The 12,918-nt window shown below is 36.6% G+C and overlaps 2 protein-coding genes across 11 annotated transcripts in view; one reads left to right on the plus strand and one right to left on the minus strand.

The window, feature by feature from the left end:
• Positions 1-12,918, minus strand: part of POGLUT2 (protein O-glucosyltransferase 2) — a 65,527-nt gene that overhangs the window by 21,697 nt on the left and 30,912 nt on the right. The gene's annotated exons all lie outside the window — the stretch shown is intronic.
• BIVM (basic, immunoglobulin-like variable motif containing) overlaps positions 1-12,918 on the plus strand; it is a 48,792-nt gene that overhangs the window by 7,556 nt on the left and 28,318 nt on the right. For 9 of the 10 annotated variants that reach the window (XM_077158627.1, XM_077158634.1, XM_077158635.1 and 6 more), the window contains exon 3: positions 8,477-8,603. In XM_077158627.1, coding sequence (XP_077014742.1) covers positions 8,477-8,603 — 127 coding nt within the window. Of the gene's footprint in view, positions 1-3,865; positions 3,955-8,476; positions 8,604-12,918 lie in introns of those variants that run through there. The other variant, XM_077158636.1, reaches the window with a different exon arrangement.

Here is a 12,918-nt window from a genome sequence, read left to right on the forward strand (position 1 = left end):
CTAACACAACATTTATAAATCATTCCATTCTACATATGTAATCAGTAATTCTTAATATCATCGCATAGATGTATGATCATCATTTCTTAGTACATTTGCATCGATTTAGGAAAAGAACTAGCAAAACAACAGAAAAAGATGTAGAATGATAATACAGAGAAAAAATAAAAATAATAATAAAAGTAAAAAAAATATATAAAAAAAGGAAAAAGTAAAAAAACACAAACAAACAAAAACTATAGCTCAGATGCAGCTTCATTCAGTGTTTTAACATAATTACATTACAATTAGGTAGTATTGTGCTGTCCATTTTTGAGTTTTTGTATCTAGTCCTGTTGCACAGTCTGTATCCCTTCAGCTCCAATTACCCATTATCTTACCCTATTTCTAACTCCTGCTGGTCTCTGTTACCAATGACATATTCCAAGTTTATTCTCGAATGTCGGTTCACATCAGTGGGACCATACAGTATTTGTCCTTTAGTTTTTGGCTAGACTCACTCAGCATAATGTTCTCTAGGTCCATCCATGTTATTACATGCTTCATAAGTTTAGTCTGTCTTAAAGCTGCATAATATTCCATCGTATGTATATACCACAGTTTGTTTAGCCACTCATCTGTTGATGGACATTTTGGCTGTTTCCATCTCTTTGCAGTTGTAAATAACGCTGCTATAAACATTGGTGTGCAAATGTCCGTTTGTGTCTTTGCCCTTAAGTCCTTTGAGTAGATACCTAGCAATGGTATTGCTGGGTCGTATGGCAATTCTATATTCAGTTTTTTGAGGAACCGCCAAACTGCCTTCCACAGTGGTTGCACCATTTGACATTTCCACCAACAGTGGATAAGTGTGCCTCTTTCTCCGCATCCTCTCCAGCACTTGTCATTTTCTGTTTTGTTGATAATGGCCATTCTGGTGGGTGTGAGATGATATCTCATTGTGGTTTTGATTTGCATTTCTCTAATGGCCAGGGACATTGAGCATCTCTTCATGTGCCTTTTGGCCATTTGTATTTCCTCTTCTGAGAGGTGTCTGTTCAAGTCTTTTTCCCATTTTGTAATTGGGTTGGCTGTCTTTTTGTTGTTGAGTTGGACAATCTCTTTATAAATTCTGGATACTAAACCTTTATCTGATATGTCGTTTCCAAATATTGTCTCCCATTGTGTAGGCTGTCTTTCTACTTTCTTGATGAAGTTCTTTGATGCACAAAAGTGTTTAATTTTGAGGAGCTCCCATTTATTTATTTCTTTCTTCAGTGCTCTTGCTTTAGGTTTAAGGTCCATAAAACCGTCTCCAATTGTAAGTTTCATAAGATATCTCCCTACATTTTCCTCTAACTGTTTTATGGTCTTAGACCTAATGTTTAGATCTTTGATCCATTTTGAGTTAACTTTTGTATAGGGTGTGAGATACGGGTCCTCTTTCATTCTTTTGCATATAGATATCCAGTTCTCTAGGCACCATTTATTGAAGAGACTGTTCTGTCCCAGGTGAGTTGGCTTGACTGCCTTATCAAAGATCAAATGTCCATAGATGAGAGGGTCTATATCTGAGCACTCTACTCGATTCCATTGGTCGATATATCTATCTTTATGCCAATACCATGCTGTTTTGACCACTGTGGCTTCATAATATGCCTTAAAGTCCGACAGTATGAGACCTCCAGCTTTGTTTTTTTTCCTCAAGATACTTTTAGCAATTTGGGGCACCCTGCCCTTCCAGATAAATTTGCTTATTGGTTTTTCTATTTCTGAAAAATAAGTTGTTGGGATTTTGATTGGTATTGCATTGAATCTGTAAATCAATTTAGGTAGGATTGACATCTTAACTATATTTAGTCTTCCAATCCATGAACACGGTATGCCCTTCCATCTATTTAGGTCTTCTGTGATTTCTTTTTTTTTTTGGCTTCACAGAAATCTGTGATTTCTTTTAACAGTTTTTGTAGTTTTCTTTGTATAGGTTTTTTGTCTCTTTAGTTAAATTTATTCCTAGGTATTTATTCTTTTAGTTGCAATTGTAAATGGGATTCGTTTCTTGATATCCCCCTCAGCTTGTTCATTGCTAGTGTATAGAAATGCTACAGATTTTTGAATGTTGATCTTGTAACCTGCTACTTTGCTGTACTCATTTATTAGCTCTAGTAGTTTTGTTGTGGATTTTTCCGGGTTTTCGACGTATAGTATCATATCGTCTGCAAACAGTGATAGTTTTACTTCTTCCTTTCCAATTTTGATGCCTTGTATTTCTTTTTCTTGTCTAATTGCTCTGGCTAGAACCTCCAACACGATGTTGAATAATAGTGGTGATAATGGACATCCTTGTCTTGTTCCTGATCTTAGGGGGAAAGTTTTCAATTTTTCCCCATTGAGGATGATATTAGCTAGCTGTGGGTTTTTCATATATTCCCTCTATCATTTTAAGGAAGTTCCCTTGTATTCCTATCTTTTGAAGTGTTTTCAACAGGAAAGGATGTTGAATCTTGTCAAATGCCTTCTCTGCATCAATTGAGATGATCATGTGATTTTTCTGCTTTGATTTGTTGATATGGTGTATTACATTAATTGATTTTCTTATGTTGAACCACCCTTGCATACCTGGGATGAATCCTACTTGGTCATGATGTATAATTCTTTTAATGTGTTGTTGGATTCGATTTGCTAGAATTTTATTGAGGATTTTTGCATCTATATTCATTAGAGAGATTGGTCTGTAGTTTTCTTTTTTTGTTATATCTTTGCCTGGTTTTGGTATGAGGGTGATTTTGGCTTCATAGAATGAATTAGGTAGCTTTCCCTCCACTTCGATTGTTTTGAAGAGTTTGAGGAGAGTTGGTACTAATTCTTTCTAGAATGTTTGGTAAAATTCACATGTGAAGCCGTCTGGTCCTGGACTTTTATTTTTGGGAAGCTTTTGAATGACTGATTCAATTTCTTTACTTGTGATTGGTTTGTTGAGGTCATCTATTTCTTCTTGAGTCAAAGTTGGTTGTTCATGCCTTTCTAGGAACGCGTCCATTTCATCTAAATTGTTGTATTTATTAGCGTAAAGTTGTTCATAGTATCCTGTTATTACCTCCTTTATTTCTGTGAGGTCAGTGGTTATGTCTCCTCTTCCATTTCTGATCTTATTTATTTGCATCCTCTCTCTTCTTCTTTTTGTCAGTCTTGCTAAGGGCCCATCAAGCTTATTGATTTTCTCATAGAACCAACTTCTGGTCTTATTGATTTTCTCTATTGTTTTCATGTTTTCAATTTCATTTATTTCTGCTCTAATCTTTGTTATTTCTTTCCTTTTGCTTGCTTTGGGGTTAGTTTGCTGTTCTTTCTCCAGTTCTTCCAAGTGGACAGTTAATTCCTGCATTTTTGCCTTTTCTTCTTTTCTGATATAGGCATTTAGGGCAATAAATTTCCCTCTTAGCACTGCCGTTGCTGCATCCCATAGGTTTTGATATGTTGTGTTTTCGTTTTCATTCGCCTCGAGATATTTACTAATTTCTCTTGCAATTTCTTCCTTGACCCACTCGTCGTTTAAGAGTGTGTTGTTGAGCCTCCACGTATTTGTGAATTTTCTGGCACTCCGCCTATTATTGATTTCCAACTTCATTCCTTTATGATCCGAGAAAGTGTTGTGTATGATTTCAATCTTTTTAAATTTGTTAAAACTTGCTTTGTGACCCAGCATATGGTCTATCTTTGAGAATGATCCATGAGCACTTGATAAAAAGGTGTATCCTGCTGTTGTGGGATGTAATGTCCTATAAATGTCTGTTAAGTCTAGCTCATTTATTGTAATATTCAAATTCTCTATTTCTTTATTGATCCTCTGTCTAGATGTTCTGTCCATTGATGAGAGTGGTGAATTGAAGTCTCCAACTATTATGGTCGATGTGTCTATTTCCCTTTTCAGTGATTGCAGTGTATTCCTCACGTATTTTGGGGCATTCTGGTTCGGTGCGTAAATATTTATGATTGTTATGTCTTCTTGTTGAATTGTTCCTTTTATTAGTAGATAGTGTCCTTCTTTGTCTCTTTTAACTGTTTTACATTTGAAGTCTAATTTGTTGGATATTAGTATAGCTACTCCTGCTCTTTTCTGGTTGTTATTTGCATGAAATATCGTTTCCCAACCTTTCACTTTCAATTTATGTTTATCTTTGGGTCTAAGATATGTTTCCTGTAGACAGCATATAGAAGGATCCTGTTTTTTAATCCATTCTGCGAGTCTGTGTCTTTTGATTGGGGAATTCAGTCCATTAACATTTAGTGTTATTACTGTTTGGATAATATTTTCCTCTACCATTTTGCCTTTTGTATTATATATATCATATCCGATTTTCCTTCTTTCTACACTCTTCTCCATACCTCTCTCTTCTGTCTTTTCGTATCTGACTCTAGTGCTCCCTTTAGTATTTCTTGCAGAGCTGGTCTCTTGGTCACAAATTCTCTCAGTGACTTTTTGTCTGAGAATGTTTTAATTTCTCCCTCATTTTTGAAGGACAATTTTGCTGGATATAGAAGTCTTGGTTGGCAGTTTTTCTCTTTTAGTAATTTAAATATATCATCCCACTGTCTTCTAGCTTCCATGGTTTCTGCTGAGAAATCTACATATAGTCTTATTGGGTTTCCCTTGTATGTGATGGATTGTTTTTCTCTTGCTGCTTTCAAGATCCTCTCTTTCTCTTTGACCTCTGACATTCTAACTAGTAAGTGTCTTGGAGAACGCCTATTTGGGTCTATTCTCTTTGGGGTGCGCTGTACTTCTTGGATCTGTAATTTTACGTCTTTCATAAGAGTTGGGAAATTTTCAGTGATAATTTCTTCCATTAGTTTTTCTCCTCCTTTTCCCTTCTCTTCTCCTTCTGGGACACCCACAACACGTATATTTGTGCACTTCATATTATCATTCAGTTCCCTGATCCCCTGTTCAAATTTTTCCATTCTTTTCCCTATAGTTTCTGTTTCTTTTTGGAATTCAGATGTTCCATCCCCCAGTTCACTAATTCTAGTCTCTGTCTCTTTAAATCTACCATTGTAGGTTTCCATTGTTTTTTCCATATTTTCTACTTTGTCCTTCACTCCCATAAGTTCTGTGATTTGTTTTTTCAGACTTTCCATTTCTTCTTTTTGTTCAGCCCATGTTTTCTTCATGTCCTCCCTCAATTTACTGATTTGGTTTTTGAAGAGGTTTTCCATTTCTGTTCGTATATTCAGCATTAGTTTTCTCAGCTCCTGTATCTCATTTGAACTATTGGTTTGTTTCTTTGACTGGGCCATATCTTCAATTTTCCTGGCGTGGTCCGTTATTTTGTCTGGGCATTTAATCAGATTTCCCTGGGTGTGGAACCCAGCAGGTTGAAAGATTTTCCTGTGAAATCTCTGGGCTCTGTTTTTCTTATCCTGCCCAGTATGTGGCGCTCGTCTGTCTGTGGGTCCCACCAGTAAAAGATGCTGTGGCTCCTTTAACTTTGGCACACTCTCGCTGTGAGGGAGGGTCGCCAGCCGAAGCAGCTTGGGGGAGTGCCGATCTAAATCTCCCAGCAGGCCTGGGAATCCACGCGTTGGGGAGGATGCCTGCTTCCGCGGCTTGGGGGAGTGCCGATCCAAATCTCCCAGCCGGCCCGGGATGCCAAGCGTGGCAGGGGGCGCCAGCCGCTGCGTCTTGGGGGAGTGCCGATCCAAAGTTCCCAACCGGACCAGGGAGCCACGTGTGTGGAAGGGACCCCGGTCGCCAGCCTCCGTGGCATGGGGGACCTCTGATCCAAATCTCCCAGCCGGCCTGTGTGGCCGTGCGTGGTGGGGGGGTGCCGGCTGCTGTGGCTTGAGGGGACCGCCTGTCCAAATCTCCCAGCTGGCCTGGGAAGGAGGGAGGGAGGGGCTCCGGCCGCCAGCCGCCACGGTCCGGCGAAGTGCGCGCCCCTCGGGGATCTCACCGCAGTGGATTCTCCCAGCTGGTTCAGTGGTTCCAGAATGGGGTATGCTGTCTTCTTGGTCTCTGTCGTGGCTCTGGGAGCTGTTCTGTACCGTTTCTATTTCTTTAGTAGCTGTTCTGGAGGAGGAACTAAGACCCGCGCGTCTTACTAAGCCGCCATCTTCTCTGGAAGTCCTTTGTGTTTATAATTGATATGCATCTCTTAGAGACAACTGTTAAGTCTATCCAGTGAATTGTTTATTTTAGATATTGTTTATTTTACTTCTAAAATTTCCATTTGGTTCTCTTTTTTATTGTTTTTGTTTCTCTTCTAAGATTTGCTATATTTCCTTTTATTATGCGAGTGTTTTATCTACCTTATAAAGCATAGTTTATAATACCTATTTTAAAATCTTTACCTGCAAATTTCAACATCTGGGTCATCTCAGTCAGTCTTGATTATCTCTTTTCTTGAGAACATGGCTCATTTTCCTGTTTCCTCACATATTCAGTAATTTGGGATTCTACCCTAGATATTGTGAATGTTGTATTATGGAGACTTTATATTCTGGTATATTCACCCAAAGAGATTTATTTTTGGATTTAGCAAGTAATTTAGTCAATGGGACTGAAACTGCAAATTCTGGCTCTTGGATAGCTTTATCTGTGCTGCCAGGAGTCTGCTCTGTGCATACATGGCTCAGGTGTCAGCCCAAGATTTAGGCCAAATTTATACTCAGAATTTGGGTGTCCCCTTCTCTGGCTTTCTCCTTTCTGGGATTTATCTTCTCCCCCATCCCACCTCACTTTCCAGTAATTGTGATTGCCCCAAACTCTGTCCTGTGGTTCTCAAGTAAAAATGGTGGATTTTCTACATATCCATTATCTTCATTGCTTTCTCTAAAAGCTAGTGTAATAGATGTTTATTTATTTACTTAGTCATTTTAGTATTTGGTATTAGGCTATGCGTATGTGTGGGTAGGGTGGGGAATGGAAGAAGGAATTTTGTTTGATAAGGGGCAATAGGAAAAGTTACTGAAGTTAATGTGATGGGGTAACAGAAGTGTTGAGGTATTGCTCTTGTACGTTCCCATCCCAAACTTCGCTTCCACTTTGACATGGCTTCCTGTCTCCAAATACAATGCAACTTTGCATGTGAGACCACTCTCAGTGTGACAGGTGGTGATTTTATGAAGTCCATTCACTTGGAACTTATATGCTTATTTATCCCAGGGGCATCATAGGCATAAAGTAGAAGAGAATAGAGGGCAGGGCCGTGTAAATTTTACAGCCCACTCTGTGGGCTACTGAGATCCCAGATTTTGGTTAGGACAAAGGGTGCTTCATTAGTCTCTAAAATTTTATGTCTTGGAAAATTACTTAGGGAATTAAGTCATTATTGGGCAGTTAAAACATCTCAAGAAATGATGGAAAGTAGTTTTCTGACTCTCTAAGATTTATATAACCAATGAAGGAAATTTGGCAGAGTGAGATTTTGCCATGTTTTCCAGTGGTTGTTCTCTGTGAAATCATGTGTTCTCTGTGAAGACTTAAAAAGACTCATTAAAGGAAGAGTGAAAAAACACTTGTTTCATAATCTTGTAGTCTTCATTATGACATTTTATAAAAATTATAGTAAGTCCCTGTGTAACAATATATAGAGCCCAGGTTCCAGCTAGTTTTTGGCTGTCATATGGTTTCATTGTAGAGCATCTATACTTGAATGAGTAAAATAGACAACTTTCAACTTTTTATTAGCTTTAAAATTTGTATAATTTTCGTGGGGTAATCCATTAGCATGGTTCAGAAATAGAAAGTGTAAACAATAAACAGTATAAAGTCTTACACTCGTTTTCTTTTTGTCCAGTTTCCAATTTCCTTTCCCCTGTAGGTAACCACTGTTTGTTTTTTGGAGAGAGTGTGTGTGTATCTGTGTGTGTGTGTACATGTGCATGTGTGTATACATGCATACATACATACATAAACACACGCAAAAAGGAGACTTCCTGTTTTCCATTTAGTTCCTGGAGCTAAGGTTGCATATTAATAATGTACATGTGTGCATTATTCTTAATCTATTTTGTGGTCCCTGTAGGCCTAAAGATATCTTTAAACATCACAGCATCACATTATTGAAACTAGTGCTTTTACTTTCTTAACACAATTGCCGTAGTGGGATTTTATTGTTTTATAGAAAGGATTCATTTTCCGGAAAGTGGTCCAGTAAAATATTTTACCCTAGTAGTTTGATTTTCTAGATGTGACTAAAGATTTTGTTAAAGTTTGTTTTATCAGCTAAGGGACTACCCTCTGAAATTGGAATATAAGAACCTGATATAAAATGACATTTATGGTTGTTTAAATTTGTTTTTATTCTCTCACCCTCTCTTTAAAGTAGGGGAGTGTTCTTGAAGGTTCTTTTGTTACTTAAATAAATTAATGTGTTTGTAAATAAAATTTGTAGTACTAGTGGCAGAAATTTTTAAAGTTTGGTACATAATTTTACTGTCATGGCAGTTTACTTCCTCTTAAGCATTTTGCTTGTTTTATACTCTTGTATTCTAGGCAATGGAAAGAAACAAATTTCCAAGAAAAAAACTTCAGATAAAAAAGGAAGACATCAGAGAGAGTGTCCTCAGCATTTTCCTCTTGAAGATATTAAGCAACGGAAAGTATTAGACCTCAGACGATGGTAGAGTTTTTATGACAGTTTTCTGTTTTAAGTTTTAAAATGTTGATACAGTATATATTTTGGCAATAATTTTGCTGTTTAACAATAATACATAAGAAACACTTTTCGTTCTAAAATTGTTTAATTTTGAAAAGAATTTCTAAATATTCAAAGGGTAAAAATCAAAGTGTAACAAAAACATTTGAAGTAAATTAATATTGAGCTATGCCAGCATTTCCAGGCTTTCCTGAAAAGAATCATCGGTGTGATTACCACAAACCCTTATCTAGACTTAGCAATTGTGGAAATTTTGAGATATTTATTTATTTACTTTTTATTGCTGAAGTGCTTTAAAATAAGTTATAAATATTATGATATTTACCCCAAATTTCTGAAGTATACATCTCTACAAAATAACTTAAAAAAAAACTTAACATAATACCATAGTCATACCCTAGTATAATTATCAACATTTCCTTAATATCTAATTTCTTACCTAAATTCAGATGTCCTAGATTGCCCTAAAAATATCTTCACACTTGGTTGTTCAAGGCTGTACCCGGGTATGAACCACACATTGTATTTGGCTGTTGTGGCCCACAAGTCTCTTTTAATCTAGAGCAGTCCTGCCTCCTCACCCTGCCATTTTTGGTTGTTTTGTTTTGCTTTGTTTTTTCAGGAGATTGGTTTATTAAAGAGACCTTGTGAGATGTCTTGTAGAACACTCTAACTTTCATGACTTTTCTGAGTTTTGCCTTTTATGTATCTAAATTATTCACCTAACCTCAGTATTTCCTGTAAACTGGGAAATATAAAGGTGTGATTAGATTATGATTAAGTATTTTGGTCAAGAATACTGCTTAGATGGTGCTGTATACTACACAGTAGGAGGCACATAATGTCTAGTTATTCAATTTTAGACAGTCTTGGAGATATTATTGAATTAAGCCATTCACAGATAGCCTAATCTCAGCCTATAAAGTTAAGTTTTTTCTTTTGTGCCATCAAATAATCCATGGAGTGATAAAGTGGCCTCAGGCTAATATCCAGTTACCCACCACATGCACCATATTGTTTTAGCAAAATCCATTGTGATCCTTGCTGTAAAATGGTGATATTTCAAAATCCTATCATTGCTTCTACCTTTATTACTTGGCATTCTTCTGATAAGAAGAGCTTTTGCTTATCAACGTGGGATATTTGGTTGCCCTGAATATAGTTCCTATTCTAAAGAATAAATGCCTAATTTATGATAGCTTTTAAATATTACTCATCTCTGATTTGAGCATTTTAATTTTAATTCTTCTGTGTGAGGTTTTAGAAATATTAGATTTTTATTGCTTATTCAGTAGCTATTGAACCTTTTATTATGGGCAGGAACACAGAAATGCATAAAATTTGGCCTTTGTCCTCTAAAGATTTAAAATCAACTTGAGAAGATAGGGCCAAACAGACAAATATAAAATATTTGAGGCAATTTGCCAAATAATGGTATAAATAAATAATCAACACGAGAGGACAGTACTGATTACCAAAAGGCTTTACTAAAGAACTGGGTCTTAAGGGAAAAAAAATATGCATCGTGGAATGGTGGGGTGAGTGGATGGCAGAAGAGTATATAGCAAGGTGATAATAATGAATAAGCCATTTTGTCTGGAATGAAGCTCAAAAAAGCTAGACATTTACCTGACATCATGTGGCTTATAAGTAGAAGATCTTGTATTAAAACCTAAGAGAGTTGGGCTCCAAAGTTGTTCTTCTTTATAACGTATGTGATGATCTATTTCTTGGATAAGGAGTTAGATATTTTTTTCTGAGCTAGAGAGAAGCCATCGAAGATTTCTTAGCAAAGAATATTTTACAAAGATAAATTGGTAGTAGTTAGTATGAAGATTTCTTAACAAAGAATATTTTACAAAGATAAATTGGTAGTAGTTAGTATGCAGGGTATTTTGGAGAAGAAATACTAAAATGAAGAATATTAATTTTAGTTTCTTTTGAGAAAGACTTTGCCCATTTTTGTTTCTGATCCCTTGAATTTAAGATTTGTTTCAACAGTAAATATGAATAATTCTATTTTAATTGTAAAACAAGTGAGACAAAAATGGCTGGCTTGATCTAAGAGGGACAGATGTGAGAGAGACCCTGAGGGAAGAGCACCAGGTGGACAAATTTATTCTCTACTGAGATTATTTCAAAATTAGGATTGGATGGAAAGTACCATGAAAGAAAGTAGAGTGTCAGTAAAAGTTTGAAGCTGGCCATGAACAAAACCATTAAACAAGTTTGGCTGGATAAAGAAGTATAAAATATCTTAAGTGAAATTCCTCTTCTCTCCCTCCTTTCTTTAAAAATGCTTTCAAGCCAAAACTTAAAGTTATCTATATGTGTGTATATATACGTGTGTGTCTATAATATATGTATGTGTGTATATAATACCTTCTTTTTACTTATACATAAAGACAATTTTTTGTAACATATAAAACATTGTACAGTATTGGACTTATAAAATAATTCCAAAGATTGAATTGTGGCAAAAGTGTTCACAGCAGAAAGAAACAATAAATGAATCAAATGTGTTTCATTAGGGTGGGCCATACAGCATATGATTAGAGGGTCCTTAGTAACCACCTATCCATAAAGAAAGGTTGAAATTTACACTCGTGTTTAAACAATTAAGTCAGGAGATTGCCTGAATAAGGCAATCAGCAAAATTTCCCATATATCTCCTGGTGTCCTTGTTTTGAATAAAACAGTTAAAAGTATTCCTATGGATTCATTGCCAGCTTGAGCTGTCAAGGGATAAAATGTCAGTGTGAAAAAATTGGCTTTGCTAACTGTACCTAGGATTGATCCAAGGATGTGTGAAGAATTGTTTAAAATGGAAGGGAAAGGTTTAAATAATATGGCAAACAAGAGACATTCCCTTCTTCCCTTGTTTTCTGAAACCCATGAAAATAGTAAGAGCACCAGCAAAATAAAAACAAGGAAACTCCATCTTCACTGAAACAAAGAAATAACAACATCCCCAAACCATAGGCTCTGAAACATATTTATCAAAGTCTGTGTACTCTGGAGCACCAGAGGAAAATCACTAAGAGCTGCACAGACTACTGCAGGCCTCATACAGTGCAGATTTCCCGAAAGGTACGATGTCGCTGTCCTGAAAGGCCCTTTAGTTAGTGACTAGATCTTACGGTGTGATCAGTCACATCAGGATAGAAGCAGGGGAGTTCCTTTTGGACATCCAGGTTAGCACTACAGAAATGCAGGAGATATGCTAACTGCCACATTATTATCTTACACCCCATACCCAATTCTTAGTTGGGGACACTGCCTCTAGTGAGTTGGCGGGGAGGGGTGGTCACTGCAAGAGTGGAACACGGACTGCCTGTATTTTGAGGTGTGAGAGCCCCACTACTTCCTGAATGTTAAAAACTGAGGGAAGCCAGGCAGAGTTCTTGCCTGCCATGACACAAAAGTTAGACTGTCCCAGTTCTCATTTTTAAGGCTGCTTTCTAGCTCTTTTCAAGGATGAGTAATAATCAAAAGGAAGCAACTTGCTACCTTGTATAAAAATTACAAACAAAATTAAAAAGGGTGGAGGGCATCTGCAGAAGGCTCATGTATTTTAGAATGAGTTACTCAAGGAAATAACAAATTCAGACAAAGCACTTTATGATATCCAAAAAGTTACAATTTAAGCTTTTTCTAAAAATTAGCTATTAGAAGAGATTATATAACAATAGAAGGGGAGATATCATTGGCAAACCTTTGGAAAGAAATATAAGGATAAAAAGAAAACCTTAAAGGGGTGAAAATCATGTTAGAATCAAGGAGTAAATATAACCACATTAAAAAGCATAATCGAGTCTCTGGTCAGCAGGTATAAGGAAATTACACAGAACCCAAGTGGAAATTACACAGAACCCAAGTGGAAAAGAACAGTTGTAAAAATGAATACAGAAAAGATAAGTATGGATAACAGGCAAAGGATCCAAATATAAATAACTGGTGTTCCCAAGGATGAAGATCAGAAGAAATAGAACAAAATATTTAAAGATACAACTGAAAGAAATGTTCCTGAAATAAGGACAGGGTAGTATCTGCAGATTGAAAGGGAAAAATGGTGCCTCTGGAAAAGAAAAGTGATACAGACTGATCAGCACCATGTTGGAACAGGTGGAAGTTACTGAACTTCAAACATAAATAGGGTATAAAAGTAGTAAAACAAATTGTGCTAGTCAAAAATATCCCCTTGGTCTCAGTTTTCACCATGGTAGCACTAGCTGCCAGGCTACAATGGAGTTAGGTTTCATAGGGAGAGAAACAGTCA

Source organism: Tamandua tetradactyla, chromosome 4 (genome assembly GCF_023851605.1).
Source record: "Tamandua tetradactyla isolate mTamTet1 chromosome 4, mTamTet1.pri, whole genome shotgun sequence".
In the NCBI taxonomy this organism is placed as follows: domain Eukaryota; kingdom Metazoa; phylum Chordata; class Mammalia; order Pilosa; family Myrmecophagidae; genus Tamandua; species Tamandua tetradactyla.